Source organism: Anastrepha ludens, chromosome 3, assembly GCF_028408465.1.
Source record: "Anastrepha ludens isolate Willacy chromosome 3, idAnaLude1.1, whole genome shotgun sequence".
NCBI classification, from domain to species: Eukaryota; Metazoa; Arthropoda; class Insecta; order Diptera; family Tephritidae; genus Anastrepha; species Anastrepha ludens.
In genome coordinates, this window is record NC_071499.1 from 7,085,994 (window position 1) to 7,103,940 (window position 17,947).

The 17,947-nt window shown below is 36.4% G+C and overlaps 3 protein-coding genes across 3 annotated transcripts; 1 reads left to right on the plus strand and 2 right to left on the minus strand.

The window, feature by feature from the left end:
* Nucleotides 1-456: 456 nt before the first annotated feature.
* LOC128856965 (uncharacterized protein CG7065) lies at nucleotides 457-6,418 on the minus strand. The gene is made up of 3 exons (XM_054092443.1): nucleotides 4,133-6,418; nucleotides 1,658-3,229; nucleotides 457-1,580 (listed from the first exon to the last, which is right to left on the minus strand). The coding sequence occupies exons 1-2, from the start codon at nucleotides 6,147-6,149 to the stop codon at nucleotides 1,704-1,706; spliced, it is 3,543 nt and encodes a 1,180-aa protein (XP_053948418.1). The 5' UTR covers nucleotides 6,150-6,418; the 3' UTR covers nucleotides 457-1,580; nucleotides 1,658-1,703.
* A 2,741-nt stretch (nucleotides 6,419-9,159) lies between these two features.
* LOC128856966 (transmembrane protein 185B) lies at nucleotides 9,160-11,457 on the minus strand. Its single transcript, XM_054092444.1, has 6 exons — nucleotides 11,135-11,457; nucleotides 10,831-10,901; nucleotides 10,667-10,772; nucleotides 10,265-10,602; nucleotides 10,076-10,206; nucleotides 9,160-10,005 (listed from the first exon to the last, which is right to left on the minus strand). Exons 1-6 carry the CDS (start codon nucleotides 11,191-11,193, stop codon nucleotides 9,649-9,651), a joined length of 1,062 nt encoding a protein of 353 aa, XP_053948419.1. The 5' UTR covers nucleotides 11,194-11,457; the 3' UTR covers nucleotides 9,160-9,648.
* Nucleotides 11,458-14,448: 2,991 nt separating this feature from the next.
* LOC128856967 (mitochondrial import receptor subunit TOM40 homolog 1) lies at nucleotides 14,449-17,238 on the plus strand. The gene is made up of 4 exons (XM_054092445.1): nucleotides 14,449-14,817; nucleotides 15,071-15,330; nucleotides 15,396-15,813; nucleotides 15,879-17,238. Exons 1-4 carry the CDS (start codon nucleotides 14,610-14,612, stop codon nucleotides 16,016-16,018), a joined length of 1,026 nt encoding a protein of 341 aa, XP_053948420.1. The 5' UTR covers nucleotides 14,449-14,609; the 3' UTR covers nucleotides 16,019-17,238.
* The last annotated feature ends 709 nt before the right edge of the window (nucleotides 17,239-17,947 follow it).

Genomic DNA, 17,947 nt, shown 5'->3' on the forward strand with positions numbered 1-17,947 from the left:
TCACAGGTGCAAATAATTATTAATAAAAATGGGCAAATCAGCACGTTAGTAGGATTTTTGGCACAATTTTTTAAAAATTCGCCGCTAAGGGTTGAACATTTCAACTTGTGGCTAATAAATAATACGATTCTCAACACTCTAAACTCGCAATAATACCTTTAATTTTCTACGAGGTTTGCACTTCGAGCTCATGGACTTTTGTGCTCTCTACTCATCACAGTACCACATCCAGACCCAGTTCCTTTATCAAACTCAGGATAGAGCTGGGTTGTACTGAGCGTATTTGCCGTTCCACTGGTTGCAGTTGGCCGAGATGTCTCAATACAATAACACCTTAACTCAACAAGCCAGATCGTGAATATCTATAACTTATGCCATGCAGATATTTCATATCTTCTGAAAACATACTTGCCTTTTCAACCACATACATATTTTTTAAAATTAAATATATATTAATTGTTTGCCCATTATCATGAAAAACTGCATTTATTTACTCAAATTAAAAGTTAATTTTTTTTCTTTGAAGTTTGGCTCTTAATTCCAAAGAAAGAAAGCAACTAAGGCAGATGGTTGTGCATATTTTTACGAGTTGAATTTTTCATTAGTTATAATGATCAAGATTTACCCACGGCCATGTCCACTCACCCCTGCTGGATTTTACAAAAATAAATAGGGAATGTTTAAAGCTGTTACAACAGCGCACAAAACTGCAAACCTTTGAAATTAAATATAGGGGATCTTTTTCTTTTTAAGTGTTTATTTTATTCTCTGAGTTTTACTACTTTTTCATAAATAAATTCCCGATTTTATTGAATTCAAAAGTAGCATACGCGCTTAGACCGAGTATACGTCAATTTCCTCATTTACTAGTGCACAAGCAGTTGCGGTGTTTGTTTAAGTGATACTCCGCAAGAGCAGTATTGTATTATATTAATACTGCAAGATCGATAAAATCATTACATTAATTAAAACAGGCTCACTCTGCATCAACTTTACTTGAATGATCTAAGTCCGTGCAAAATTTCTGCAACTGCCCAGTATTTTTACATTAAATGAAGCTCACCCAGAATGGGTGTTGTGTTGTCTACAAACAGTACTGGAACACACACTTCAAAAACCAAACGCACATGATTAAATAAAAAATGAATACAAAAAATTTCGAGTCTGCAAGAAGAAAATTATTCCGTAGAATTTTCATAAAATAAATACTATAACCCTACCATGAACATATATGTTTCTTAGAACAATGCGAATATTTTTTTCTTTTTTTTGTTTTTGTTGGAGTTGATATCTATCATTTTCATATTTCACATAATAATTATTTTCGAATTGCCCTAGTATGGTAAAAACTTGTTGTCTTTTGGTTATAAAATTATACGTCACAACAGAACTCTTTCGTCCTATAGGTACATATTGCATACGCCTTTGAGGGCACACTCCTACTGAGCATGTTTGCTTCAACAAATAAACATTTTATTATGAAATAAGTATTTTATCGCAAGTTCAATTTATGTTTCAATTATTTTATGTTAAGTTAGATTCCAAAAGTGGTTGAGTTTTTGGTCATGGAATTTACCATCCTGCAAGAAAACCAAATTTCGCACACTTGAATTATATTCAAAAATTAGCTTCATATACTTTGTGTATAAATACATACCAACAAGCGGCTTATGTTCCTAGTGCATATAGAGTGCTTTAGAAAATTAATGTTGGCCTTGGCCATACATGTTATAGTTCATATGTTGCTGTTGGCCCGGCTGCTGCTGCTGCTGTTGGCCCATGAAGTTCTGCATGCCATATTGCTGCGTATCACCACCCATACCCCAAGACTGATAGCCCGGGTACCCGACTCCATTATTGTTATTGTAGCCCATTGCATTGTAATATGTCTGGTTGTTCATGCCAGCCATTTGGTTGTTGTACCCACCGCCAGGATAGGCCTGCGCCGCAGGTTGCTGACCCTGCTGATAGTACGGCATATTAGGCGGTTGCAATGCCTGATGTTGCTGCTGTTGTTGTGTTTGCGACAGGCCCTTTTGAATTTTGGGCTGTACCGGTACATTAGATCTGGTAGGTATCTGTTGAATTTGTCCATCTTTTGACTGTGCAGAATTGGCATTTGGTTTTTGATTGGAATTACTTTGCTGCAATGAACCCATCAGATTGGCAATTAAGTTCTGCGTATCGCTTAGTGATAGACCTGCGCGATTGAATGTCAATGCATTTGGTGAGGATGAAACAGGGACAATGGGTTCTGGTAGTGGCTTAATTTGTGGCCGCGATGAGTGGCCCTCATTTAACAGTTTGGATTCCGATTTCGATTGGCGTGAGTTGTCACTCACCTTGCGGAATGCAGCCTTGAATACATCGTCTACGTTGTAATCATCATCTTCATCTTCATCATCTAGGCTAAATTTATTTGGATTCGAAACGCTAACACCACGATGACTATCTTCAATATCATCATCCGAATCGTGGCCAGGAGCTCTGCTATTGTTTACAGCAGGCGAATCATCAAACCGACTGTCGCGTGTATTCGATCTCTCACGTGGATTGGACTTACTTGTGCTGGCTACTGGTGATGACGAAGCAGCTCTAGCCAGGTCCGTCAAATTAACGAATTTCCTTAATTTTTCAACTCGCAAAGGATCAGCTGTCTCCAGCTTTTTTAGATGTGCTATCAAATGATGTTGTTCCTCACTGGACAAGTGCTTAAAGTTTTGCAGCAACGTTTGCAAATCGGAGTCTGTCAACGATTCTAGCATATTACCGCTAGTGTCATTCTTGGTATCCTTATCGGGTGTCTCATTCGAAGCGTCATCATCAATGTGCTGCAAACGGGTAGATGCACCGTTAGCTTCGCTTTCCATCAACTCTCCTACAAGAGCTGGTAAAGCAGCTAATGCAGACGAGGTGGTTAAACTTGGCACATATATACCCAGCTGAGACAACACATTTCCAAGTTGTATAGCTGTGCCATCCAAATCTCTTTTTTCTTTAGATATCTTTACCAATAAAACAAACAAGAAAATCAACTTATCCATATCTTCGGTAGATACGTCTTCACGTCCTTGAAATACCAATGCGGCAGCTAATTTTGTGGATACAACTTGACGGTCGAAGGGTAAATCTTTAACACTCAATTTCTCGGGTTTCTTTGCTTTCTTTGCAACTTCGCCGCTATCGTTATTATTTGCGGAATCATTGCTTATCTTATTTGTTGAGTTACCTATGTGGGCGTATAAAATCGAAAATTCAATCAATATTTACATGCTAAAATGGAGGAAAATATATATAATTAAAAAATTAGATTTTACTCGTTTTTACTTTGACATAGGCCCATATACATTTGGCTTCGTTTCAGCACAATATAGTATTTTCACTCACACTTAGAACTTTGGTACGAATACACGAAGTTGGTGCAAAGGAAGCGGATTTGAGTACGAAAAAGAGTTATAAGTACAATGTTTCTGTAAAGCCCCGATTGCTTACACCAAAAACGTAACGGTACAAATAATATTCACCGCTTTCACATCACATTAGTATACAAATACAATAGTATACATATATGCGCATACGTTTAATATTTAGATATGTCATATCAAATGAGCAATAAAGAAGTTTGCATTTTAGCAACAATGAAAAACTAGTTAGTTTTAAGATGTACCACCCCACCCATCCATACAATTTAAAGTATTCCCTAACTTCCCCACTCCTGGTTGGCAAAATTTAAGTACAAACGATAATAAATTGAAATATTTCGTTCGATTTTGAAATGTAATATCCCAACACAACGATCGACGTAGGTCGGATTCACGATTTTCACTTTATAAAAAAGTAGCATATTTATAAGATTATAAATATATATTTGGCACAATTAGCGAAACTTTTTGTTCACTCCGATTTTCTTAACACTTTATCTTACGGTTTACCGCCCACTGGGTATTTTTCTCACAAACTTTTTATTTTAATTTTTCTTATGAAGATTTTTGAAATATTCTAACTTAAATATTCTACAATACAACTACATAATGCTACGTAATGTTGAAAGCATATTTAATAACTATACATATTTTAAACTTATTTATAAGGAAAGTATTTGTACTTACTCTTTTAGAATATGGGTACCTACCTTTTGTCGTAACTTGATGAATAACAGCGGCAATATTTTTAATAGCTTTTTTAACGGCGCGAACTTTTTGATGATCATCGAGAACGTCAGCAATTAAAATACCTTTCAATTTCTCTTTTATGGTCTCAAAGAAAACCACGTGGTCATCGTTGAACAACAAATCATCTGCCGAGTTGGCCTTTACCTTCTCCAATGCTAAAGCTTTGCCAAGTAAATCAACTACTTTAGGGCCAAGGCTACCTAAGTGTTCCTCAAGTGCTGTAAGCAAACGTAGTACAGACACTACGGTCAGCGGTCCGTCATCTTCCGGTTCCTGTTCTTCTTTTGCTGTTGCAGATTTTGATGGCGATGGCGAGCGTTCGTATTTTGGATATTGGTGAGGTTCAAGTACGCGATAATGTGGAGTTGCACTATAATGGGACGACGATGGAGGGGCGGCAAATCGACCGCGTGGTGGATACGCTGAGCTAAAATAATCACTTTCTGCAGGCGGCACGTAACTGCGGACATGATGACGATGACGATGTGAATGCGTCTGCACGGGATAAGGGTTATAATCATCAGATAGAGGACTTTTTGACAATGAAGTGGAACGGTCTCGAGATCGATTACAATCACGACCGCGTGATTTCGAACGTGAACGACGCGAACGGGAACGCGAATGTGAGTGAGAACGTGAGCGAGAACGCGTACGAGTACGACGACCTCGACGCCGTACCGGAGATTCGTCATCACTGATGTTTATAACGTCACCAGCATTTTTGGACCGCTTGGATGCCGTATCCATATTCCGTTCCAAAACTTTTGGTCCCAATACATGACCACCAGATGTAATGGCGCCCGCATTACGTCCAATTTGCACTTTATACTTTTCCTTTAGTTGATCCACCTTCTCCTCGGCATCTTCAGGCAAACCAAGTTTAACCTTAATTTCTTTTTTCTTCTTTTCTATCTCTGTATTAAACAAATCTTTCATACGTTTAGTCCAAAATGCAATCCACTCTGGCTTGTAATCGTATTTATTGGGATCAGTCTTCTTTTCAACTTGCAATTCCTTATAACGTCGATTCCAGAATTTCTTCCACTCGTCGGGATACAAGGGGTGTTTTTCGGGGTTCTTATCGTAGTCTTGTTGAATTTTTTCCATTTGCTTAAGTTGTATTTCAAGCATGCACCTATATTTCTCCCATTTGTATTTTTCCTGTGCAATATGTGAAGCTTGTAACGATAGTTCCCTTGGCGTTGGTAGCTTCTTTTCAGCATTCTTTCTTTCTTCACTTCGTTCCTCTTCGAAGGGTGGAGAACGTCGAACTCTTGGTAGCACTCGGTAAGCGGGAGATTGCTCCCTTTTCTTTGACTTCTTTGCACTTGACGGGTTGTCTGAGTCGCTAGAAATTTCATCCAAGTCATCGCGATTAGATGATTTTGATGCGGTCTCTTCACTTATTATACGCGTCGGTGCTTTTATAGTTATCTGCAATGTCTGGTCCATATTTTTTATTGGATTTGGCTCCCAGAGAGAACGGTCAATCGTCTCCAGGAAGTTTGGCCCATTACGTTCATCGAAATGAAATTTATTATTAATTTCTCCAACGAATTTTGCTTTCATACGGCGGAAGTCATCGCTATTAGCTACAGCCAACTTCAAACGTCCATGATGATCTTCAATTGCTTTTGTCAATTTTTGTACGACGCTTAAAAGAATCTGATGCGAATTCGGCTTGTACTTAACCGGATTGAATTCGCGCACCGCCGTTGGAAAATGTTTCTCTAGGTACTTCAATCGGTGGTTGTAAGATGTCCAATGCTGCATAATAGTACGAGGATCACCACGCTTGTCACAAAGAACACAAAAGTAGCCCGGCTCACGACGGTCATCCTCGTGTAGCTCAAGTGCATACTCAAGTCCGACAAGAGCATTGCCCTTATACTGATTAATGGCCTTTTGAATTTCTGGCTCACGATTGACTTCATCTTCGAAACCAGGCGGCACTGGTTCACCCGCCGTGATATTCATTTTTTAGTCACAAAATAACAGAAATTGTTACTCACTTGTCAATTCCTTTTTACGCTTGACGGTCTCAAGAAAATGTAAAAAATATGGAAATTGGAAAGTACCACTTTGAATAAAGTATAATAACCCAAGTACGTGAAATAAGTCACAATAATAATTATATTTAAATAATTTTTGACCAATTTTATTTTAGAATAGATTTACTCTTAAATAATAATTCTTTATCGATTGATCCCAAGACGCCAGCGAAACGAAAATTTTCAGCTTTGTATGCAAAAAACCATAAAAACAGGGTTGCAATCCGTTGTTCACGTTTACCAATCTACTACAATTGCCTTACCATGAACCATTTACTAAATTTATTATTTCATTCGTGCCATCCCTCCACGTATTCGCTGTACGACGACCGCACACATTGAATAAATATAACGAATCTTGTCGTAAACTAAAAATCTTTAGGGAATGCTGTTGGAGTGACAGTTCTAGGCATGATATGAATCCGGTATTCCGGTAAGGTAGAGCTAGCTGTGGTGCAATTTTTAACGGCATTTGTATAGCCTCATATATGCAATTTTTAAAAAAATTTTGCTTCTCAGTTTTATACAGCTCGATAAATACTCTTCCCGAAGAGTAATCCTTATTTCCTACCATATTAAATAAATTAAGGAAAAAAATGAATGTTGCACACATATGTTTGAAGGTTTATTGAATTAAAACACAAATGATTGTAAGGTAACATAATTCTCTCACCGCCCTCAATTTACTTAATTTACGTAACTGAAGAATCAAGAATCAACTTACGGTTATTTGGCAAGATGAAAATAAACACGCCACGAAGTGAAAAAGCCAGTCTAGCCAGAACCACGTTCCTAATGGAGGGTTAAAGATTTTATTTGCAGTATCTACATAGATAAAATAAATTGGAATTGAATGAATTGTTTAATTGAATTTATTCAAAGATATCACATAATATAATGACATGCCTGGATTTTATTCACATAGAGAAAATTTTTAGCAGAAATAGTTTTTGCCCTCTAAAAAAACAAAACTGATCGGAAAACTGTCTTGGATTTCAGAAAGCTGTATAAACTAAAAATAAAATAGTAAGGAAATATAGTAAGGACACGAGAAAATTGCAAATTCATAAAAATTATATATGTAGTTACTTGCATTATAAAGTTTTTGTAATAGAATGAACTATATTTTTGTATAAAGGAAAGCGAGGTGAAAAATTTTGTATCTGATTTGAATGATGATATTTATAACTGATTTTGTTGTCTATGATAGTGTCCTAGACTTGCGAATATATGGTGAACACTTCCTTTACTACCCACCATTACGGTAAATCACTTTTTTTAGATCAACAAATTCGGTGCGCATCTGAACTACTGAAGACTTATCAAAAAAATTATGTTAAAAAAGCTCTGTTAAAACAGCAATAGGTAGAGATCGCGAATTTCACTTTCAAAACATGTCTGTTTTACCGAATTTCTGTTCAGCAATGTCTTCGCAACAGCTGCCAGTTCGAAGTTGATTTATTTTAAATTCAAAACATTATACAAACTCAGATTATTTAGTTTTAGTTTCTTTTTTTCGGTAATATTCAAAAATGTTTATGAATTTCCTTTAATAAAGGAACAAAGATATAAATATGTATACAATTTAAATACTCAAAGACAGTCAGTCAATTTTATTGTTTAAAGAAGCCGAAAACCGTGATATTAGCATACAATTCTGTTAAAATTATCTGTTCTGTTAATACGATTGTCAGGAGAGGCGCTTTATATGTCCGCGAACTGTTCCTATCAAATAATAAGGAACGTCACGGGACTGCTGCTTCTCTATTTCAAACTTCTCTATTAGAGCGCTCATTTTATTATTTTTAACAAAATTTTCAAATTACAAATTGGTGTACTGAGCGCGCTGTCAGCTGTTTGATATTCATTTTGAGAGTGAATAAATCCGAGTATAAAAATGAACAAAATTACCGTTTTGCAGAACACCAATTTGAAATTCACTCGTTTTTAGATTAATTTTCATATTCACTTTCACTCAAATGCCAGAACCTGCCAGATATTCAAATAGCATAAAATGGAAAATTTAACAACAAAAAACGGCAATTTATAATAATTATATAATATATGGTAATTTCATTGGGCAACACAAAATTTTTTAAACAATCTTAGCTAATATGATTTCAATTAATGACAAATTTTCCATTTCTTTTTCTTCTCTTTGGGAAGATATTTAGCTTAAGCTCTTGATTTGGATTGATCCGCATCGTTCTCTTTGGAATGGAACCGAGCTGGATAACCCAAGAAAACACGCTAGGTGTGTTCCACTGACTTTTATACAATGAGGATATATTCAAGGTGGCGCAAAATTAATCACTCTATCTGAGGATTTACAATTACGTAGCACACAGTATCAGTTTTTTTTAACCCTGACTGTGTTAGCCCATCGGCTGATTCCCACGGTGTACAGAAGGCAGAGCTGTGGCCAACATTGGACCGTTAACCGGCCCTCAGCGATAGCTCGCATCACGAAAATTGAAGGGAGCACACTTATTCCTCTCAAATGTAGTAGTATCCAAGATATGCAAAACAAAATATTTGGGGAAATGTTGACTATCGGAAAGTCGCACTCAAAGATATTAAATATTATATATGTATATAATTGGCGCTCATACCCTTTTTTAGGTGTTTGGCCGAGCTCCTCCTCCAATTTGTGACTTGTGTCTTGATGTTGTTCCACTAATGGAGGGACCTGCAGCTGTAAGCCAACGCTGAACGGAAAATATATTTATGAGGAACTTTTTTCACGCAGATATACCTTTGGAAGTTTATCATTGCCTGCCGAGGCACGAAAAAACTATTTCTATCCCTTTGGTGTTTCATGCACGGAGATTCGAACCTACGTACTTCCAAATGGTAGTTACTCACCAATCCCATTCGGCTACGGCAGCCACCAAAATATTAGATATTAATTTTTCGTAGAGCGAAAAGCGTCTAAGTAATTTATCTTATGCTAATTTGTGTATTGTCTTTATTTTATACAGTTGCTTACTAATACCTGTCCTAATGTACGTACTAGTAAAACAAATTAAATAAAGCGATGATTAATAAAAATTGATGCCAAAATGGTTTCTAGACAAATTTAAAACAAATTTTTTAAAAATTTATGAAGTACAATTATAAATTCTTGTGATTTGAGATTTCGGAGCTTCACTTATTTAGATACAAATAACTACATTTGTGTGCTTTTCTGAGTTAGCCATTATACAGCAATTTTTGAAGGAATCTTACACCTTCTCCAATTTTTGAACTGAAATGATATTTCAAGCACTTTGAGAAGCTCCACCAAAGCATGCTCATGCTCATGTACGTTTGTATGCGTAAACTAGATTCTAATAGTTTCAATTCCCTTAAACTTACTTATAACTATGTTCAAGTGTGTATTGGTATGTCCTTGCATCGACCGACTTATGAGCGTATCTTGGACCTTAATCGGGCATATCGATGCTGATGATTGGCACAACCGGCTTCATGCTATCGTTCTTTGCCCCTTTTTTGCTTTTTTTGTTGCCCGTATGCGCAGTGCTGGTAGACGCGTCCAACGGAACAGATTGTGCGGCAGTGGACCGATTTGCATGATACGCTATATTGGCATACTCTTGAAGGCAAGGCATAGACGAGAGGAGAAACTGACTGAACGATTTGCGTATCCCGAACCACCACTTGTTCCCACCTTTTGCACTAAAACTCAACACAATCAATGTGCAGAGAGATAGCATCAACGGACCGAATACAAAAAGATAGGTATACTTTTCTTCTCCTTCTAGCTTATCACAAATCACCACCTGTAATTGAAGGGATACGTAAGCGTTTTTGAGTATAAATATGAAAGATAACTTTTTATAAACATCATACTTGAAAACAGAGCAACGGTACCACAGTACAAAAGTTTCCCAAGGCCGCATGAATGGCATTCTTCTTTTGTATGAATGATATTTCAGGTGTACGTAACATAATACAGCAAAAGATTATATTGTAGAGAACACCTAAAATTTTACTAATTGCTGACTGTGCGTTACAAAATTTTCAATTTGTTACACTTACTAACTAAGCTCAGACAGATAACTATCCACATGGGAACAAACACGACTTCCCAGTTCCAGTACACGAATTGATCTAATTTCAATGGCAATGAAACGAACTGAAGTGCGTTAACTGCCAAAAATAGTTCTAGTTCGAAAGAACGGTCATGTTTAACTGCCCACACACAAGCGCCAACGCTTGCCACTGAGCCAAAAATCAACGGTATGAACACCAACACCCATAGGTGGCGACCGGAGCTAAGTTTGTCGCAGGCGAGTAGTTCAAACATTAACAATATGAGATGTAGCGAGAGGGAAATCAGCATAGCCTTGAATTGAGTATAGGAATCCCCCTCAAGTCTAAAATAAAAGAAATGCAAGTGATGTTTAATAAAGTATGGAACTGCACACATTTGAGTATTACCGGTAATGCGGGTACCGACACCAAACCACAGCACCGACCGCGGCACCCAATACAGCAATTCCCTTCCATATCCACAGAGGTGTGAAGATGGCCCAATATGGCCAATCTAAAGAAAAATAATCGTTTATCAGGGTGCGTTAATTTTGATTTCTTTCCGATCTTACCAATATAACCATCCAAACGAAGAGCGAACAATCCTACAAAAGCTAATAAGCTGCAGTGCACCACAAACTTGCTGCACGCGTGAAATTGAAAGAGGTAAATAATTCCGATTAGAATCCAAACATGTACGTACATAAATACACACAAGTTTGTTTACGAAGGTCGACTATTATACTACAAAAAAGTTTGCGTCCGTCAAATTGGGATCGAGCCCTCAAATTGACGTCTACGAAATTATGTGCTATACCTACAAAACCAGTCGGACAAAACCGCTTAACAAAACTTTGTTAGCGAAAACCTACTTACCTAGGATTAAAGTCCTTAAACATAGACTGAAAATCCATGTCGTAAGGAAATGCTGGCATTTCCGTACAGCACTTGCTAGCGACAGAAAGGAAGTGCCTTTTTACTAGGACGTTAAGGTCCTTTAATAATTAGCTCTTTCTTTGATTTGATTTATCATTTCAGTTGGTAAATTTTCAACAAGTTTTCCTCGATTCAAAATATTAAAAAGATATGATCTGTTAGTGTGGCGTTATTCGCACTATTTTAAAATTCCATTAAAATTTAAGAGAAAATATTATGTTTAACTTTTCAACTTCAATGCCACTAGTATACAAAGTTGTCAACACACAACATTTACGTATGTCAAGTAAAGAGAAAAGTTAGGTAATACCAAAACAAGGGTTACCTTCGCAAAGACAAAACAAACAGTAGGGGATTTCACATTCACTTAGTTGAAATTGTATCCGTTATTCGGTAAACTTTTCTCCACTTGCAGAGATTAAATATTTAAACAAAAGGTGAAGCTTAAATTTTAATCTTTGTAACATAAAAAATGTGTAAGAAAAAATGGCACATACACTTCTGTTAGATGTTTGGCCGGGCTCCTGCTCATATTTGTGGCGTGTGTCTTGATGTTGTTCCATAAATAGAGGGACCTATAATTTTAAGCCGATTCCCAACGGCAAATGATGTTTTTTTATGAGGAGCTTTTTTTTGGCAGAAGTACACTCGGGTCTTCGCCATTGCTTGCCGAGGGGTAACCGCTATAAGAAACAAACTTTCTATCACTTTGCTGTTTCATGAATGGAGATTCGAACCTAGGCACTTCCGATTGGTAGTCACGCACTAATGCATTTGGCGACGGCGGCCGTCTACATAGAAAACATGTTGTTGAACTTAAATTTGACACCAAGCTAACTGACTCGAGTATCGTAGGGATATTTCTGGCTTGAGTTGGCATCGCTGACCTGAAGCTATGCAAGTAAATCCAATTGCTGTTATTACAAAAATTTTATTATGACGGGATTTAGCACTGCGACCTGAAGATCTCTGTGTACCTTCCATTGATTAAGACTATTTCTCTTAGACCTTCTCTCTCAATAAATTTTAGTATTTACTCTATTTTATGGAGCTTTTATTTCCTCATCTAATAAAACAATTTAATCCAAGCGGTTTCATCTTCTAGTAAGATTCATGAGATTATATTCCCAGATTAATGAGATGATGAGTCAATCTACAATGCTCTGTCAGAATTCCTGTGATGATTCTTCTGCCATTCCATACAACCTTAAATCGGTTAAGGTTACAGCTACTTATTATTTTAATTGTGATAAATCCGCAGATTGTCCCAGTTTAATCTTTTTTGCCTTTCTCTACTTCCTAAATAAGACAGGAGAAGTTACCTTTTCCTAGACTACTAAACGGCTTTGGACGTATAAATAGGGAGGCCGCTCCTTTCCTGACTAATTTATCTGCCCTTTCGTTTTCAGTAACGATTATGTGTCCAGGAACCCATATCCGGCCAAGGACTGTCACTCCAGCAGCATTCACCGTATGTAAGTATGGGGTATGTTTATGCTGCTCAACAACAGGATGCGTATCTGATTGTTCTAGCCTAAGATATTCAGCCTATCAAGACGTCACAGCACCAGTTTTGATGTAACCTGGAAGGAATTGAAAGCATTAATAGTTGTCTGACTATCAGTACGGATAGCCATGCTCTGTTGTTATAGCTCCGTTCAAGATTAAAGTGAGCGTATGTTTCTATTGCGTAGACTCCCACTTGAAATATTCCTGTGTTATTGCCTAGCGCTTCCGAGTATCCGTTTTCCGGTCCAAATTAAATTATGGTAAGTAAGGAATTAAAAGGCAATTAATGCTGTATAATTATTAAATGGTATGGTTTATTTCCCCAATGATTTAGGGTAAATGTGACCAAGGGCCCAAACTTTAATCTAAAACTTAATTTTCAAATTCCAGTTCACTAATTTATTAATAAAGTTGTTTTGAAATATTCTTTGGTAAAATACTGTAAGCTTACAGTAATTACTCTTACTCTACATCTCGATGGAATCCAGAAGCCTACTTTTTCCTATGAACTGCATGCGGAGCATTCTTTTTTCTTATCACTGACAGATCATTTTATTTATTTTTAATTATGTTTATATGGCATTTGATTGATTTTCGCAGAAAGTCTTTTTCGCGCTACAAAAGACATAGAAATTCAAGTACACATGTAATTTTTACTTAATATGACATTCTTTTAGGAACTATGTTTTGTTTAGAAAAACATTATTTTTTAGATTCGTGCAAGAACTAAGAAAATTGCACGGGAAACTTGACCTTATCGCGATACTATGTTTGTACGCCCATCGGTATAAGGAAATCTTGACAATTAATTAGATTGATATTTGTTGACTTGAAGTGTGCATAATTTTATTAATAATAGAGAGGCAAAGAAGCGCAATAGCTCATGTAGTGACATAATTTTCTGGTGACAATAATCTTTTTACAGAAATATTATTTGATATAAATTTTCATATTAACATTTTGCCCCTTGCCGGCGTCTATTTACACTATTAACGTGACTTTTCAGTGCTAGTTTAAATATGCTTTTCAGTTAAACTAAGTTTAAATGCCATATCTTGTAGTCTTAAACACAGTTTAAAAAATTCATAGCAGTGTAGTCCGTACTGAAAAATTGGCTCTTGAAGGATTAAATGAAAACCACAAATTCGCCTTGATAAACACCAATGGAAAACTGGTCATCAAACTTTATAAGCATTTCACCACATATGAAATCATAAAATTGGCTCACTTTTCCTCTAGGTACTACTAAATTTTATAATAAAAAATGGAAAAGTTCTGAAAACTAAAAATTAGGTTAGATTAATTGGTTGCTCAAGGAGTGGGTACAATGAACAAAGAAAACGAATTCATCTTTTGTGATACCATTGTGAAGGAAATAAGGTGGAGGAAGACCGATGGGATGAAATAAGAGAGCGGACAGAGGTGGGGGTGGGTTGGTTAGGAGGATGGGTTTTAAACTAAAAATTAACTAAGAGAACCCAAAGAAACTATTTAAGGTTGTAAACCTTTGGGAATAATTTTGTGAGATACATATCCAATTTTGTTGTAGCATATCCAATAGTTATTTTTTGTTATTGAAGTTGTAGCTTTTTAACATTACTATTTCTGATTTTATCGCGCTTTGTGCCTTATTCTCAACTAACTGGGTTAAATTTTCGCACAAGTTTCTGGTAAATGGCAACGTTTGTGTGTTATCTGCAATAGTCCACCACGCACGTGGTGGAAATTCACCCAACTGTCAATTGTAAATGTCAATGCGCTTTTTCGTTCTTTTCATCGGAAAATTTGTGAACATTCCCTTTTTTTGTTTCGAAATTCAGGGAATATTTCATTAAAACCTGTATAAAAAGCCCTATAAATTGCAACGTAAAAGTGTTAAGGTTGCAAACCGCGTGTGTAAATAAAAATGGGGAATGTTTTGGCTGCATCGTCTAACTCCAGCTCCTCACTGGACGCTGCCAAGTTGGGGTTGCCAGAATTATCAAGTCCATCACCTAATCAGCCCTCGTCTTCAGCGACAGCTTTGACGCCGCCTAGCACTGCTGGAGCTGAATTAAAGGAACAAGCCCTTGAAAATCCCGGCACTGTTGAAGAACTGCATAAGAAATGTAAAGGTGAGAAAATACGCCAGTACAAATCGCCGGCCTTAGAAATTACAAGTGATGACATAACCCGAACTCATGTGAAAGAATGGTGTTTTGATAATGTTGGTGGTAGTGGTGATAAAAGTGCTTAGCTGCTTAGTCGCTGCATACCACTTAACATTGTGTACAAACAAATGACTGTTATTTTTGCTTAATAATTGTGAACATTTGAAATTATTGTATGTACTTTGAAATGATAAGCATAACTTTTGTTACTGCATAGACATTCAGGCAATGACCTTTGAAGGTGCGAAAATAATGCTGAATAAGGGCTTAAGTAATCACTTCCAAGTCTCGCACACTCTGAACCTCAGTACACAATCAAGCGGGTATCGCTTTGGCGCTACTTATGTAGGAACTAAACAGTTTGGCCCTTCGGAGGCTTTTCCAGTATTGCTGGGAGACATAGATCCCTCCGGAAACCTGAACGCCAACGTCATACATCAATTTACACCACGCATACGTTGCAAGTTCGCCTCGCAAGTAAGTGCAAGTCTAATTTTGGGTTTTTGGTTTTTAAAATAATCAAAAATACTTTTCTCAATTAGATCCAAGATTCCAAGCTCACAGCTGCCCAATTAACTACCGATTACCGTGGTGATGACTACACAGCTTCCTTAACCATTGGCAACCCAAACATCTTTAACAATTCAGGCGTCTTTGTCAGCCACTATCTACAGTCAGTGACTGAGAACATCGCGCTCGGTGCAGAACTAGCCTACCAATATGGTCCCAATGTGCCCGGTGGCCAAATCGCTGTGGTGTCCGCCGTTGGTCGTTACACGCAAGGTGATTCTGTGTGGTCGGGCACTTTGGGGCCTGGCGGCGTGCATGTGTGTTACTACCAAAAGGCCAGTGAACAATTGCAAATTGGTGTAGAAGTGGAAACTAGTCTAAGAATGCAGGAGTCTGTTGCAACTATTGGCTACCAAGTGGATTTGCCGAAGGCCGATCTCATTTTCAAAGGTAAATTTGTGGTTTCGTCCAAAATTTTTTTTGAAACTTTATTGCATATGTGCACTTTCTTGCAGGTTCCTTCGACTCCAATTGGAATGTTTGCGGTGTTTTGGAGAAGCGATTGCAACCATTGCCATTTTCGTTCGCTCTAAGCGGACGTTTGAATCATACTAAAAATCAGTTTAGACTTGGTTGCGGTTTGATAATTGGATAATTAGCTTTTCGGTTAATAGGTGTAAAGGAAGCGAAAGCTGCAATGGCAGTAATAGTAGCGGTAAAAAGGGCGGAGAATGGAACAACAACTATTACAGTAGTATCAAGCAACACAAACAGCAGAAGAACTAGCCGAAGAAGATATAACAGCAAAAGCAACAAATTTCAATGATTACAATTTTTATTTATTATAATAACGATTCTTTACAGTACATTTAAAATTGTTCTTCCTCAAGATTTGCACACGAATTTGTGAAAACCGAGCAATGTCAGCGCATTTATTTGTCAACTTCGAGCTCTATTTAAAAATGCATTCGTGATGATTAAAATTAAATAGAAGTTCTTTTTGCCAAATGAATTGATGGCAAATCAAAAGGAGTTACTTTGCCTTAGAATATCATTACATTAACAGTAAAATGAACGACAGGGCAAAGAAAAGGCGAACAATTTTATTTGAGCAACAGTATGAGGAGTCACGTAAAGGAAAAAATGCAGCGCATTACAGCACTTACGAACATCCATGTCGTCACAGTTAATTAAATTTGTTTCACAGATTCACTTCTGTAGTTCAACGATTTGCTTGAACCAGACATAAAATTTGCCTTTAATTATTTGAGAACAAAACTTATATTTAAAAAAAAAACCAAATTTAAATTAAAGAAATTTAAATTTATTGTTAAGAAAAATAATAAATGAAATTTAGAATTGTATATTTGTAATTACGTGCGCGTTGCGACTAGGCTGGTTTCATAAGCCGTCTAAAAATAGACAACTAGTGAAAACTTGAAGTGGAGATTTTACAAATTAGCTCACAACTTTAAATGCAGATCACAGTTAGACACAACTTAGAGCCAAACAAATTTCTTGCCTATTTGCTATTTGCTACATTATCACTTTCTTTGACTTCTTTTGTTTTTGTTGTTTGAGAGCTTCAAACCAAAAATTAGTACAAATGATTTGCATTTGTTTGATTGCTTAACTCCTGAGGAAAATAGACAAAACAAGTTCATTTAATAAATAAATTTGTGCAAATGATTGCATTTTATTAATGCTTTTAAATATTAACTTAATTTACTGTATATGCGTAAGCATACAAAACTTTTTGTATTTTGCTTTTTATTGGTTGCCTTGCTGGGAATGGAAATTGCTGGCCAATGGTAACGAGAAGTAGTGATACAATAAATTAGATAAAAAAAAAAAACAAACTATAATTGAATGAACGATTGTAGAAATAAAAACACATAATATTTGAATGTCTTCAAGTAACAAGCGCCAGGTAAATGAGAACTCACGTATTTTCACGCATTCATAAATAAAGTTGAAAGTGTTATGTTGAACTAAAAACAAAAAAAAACGTTAACGGTCTTTAAATGATAGAAGCTAAATATTGAAAAAAATGTACGACATACTTACACACATACATATGCACATGCAATGCATATGAATTTAGTAGTCGCCTTCACAAGAATCACAAATAATTTTAATGGAAAGTTTTGCGTAGATTTTGAGTGTTTGAATTGTGTCATTTGATTGTCTTTGCTGATAAATGAATCGGAAGCCTCAGCCAGACATCTCAGAGCAGTGATAATTACTGCAGTTAAGGTAGTAGTCCGGTCTAACGACCGAAATTTCGACGTTTTTTCATGATTCTTTTTTTAAAAAGAAAATAAAATGCGATCGTTTTAAAGTTCTTACATGTTTTTATTGGTGTTTTGAAGTGTATAAAAAAAAGTTAATTTTATATTAATTTGTTTAAAATTTTTGACGTCAAAGTGGAGTCCTTAAAAAAACGATGAGTTGGTTCGGGGAAACACACAGCCTTCCAAAGTCATCTGAAATAAAAAATTCAAAGAGATTATTATTCTGTAGACTTTATTTTAGGTCCCGAACCTAAAATATGCATAAAAATAAAAAAACAAAAACAAAATGG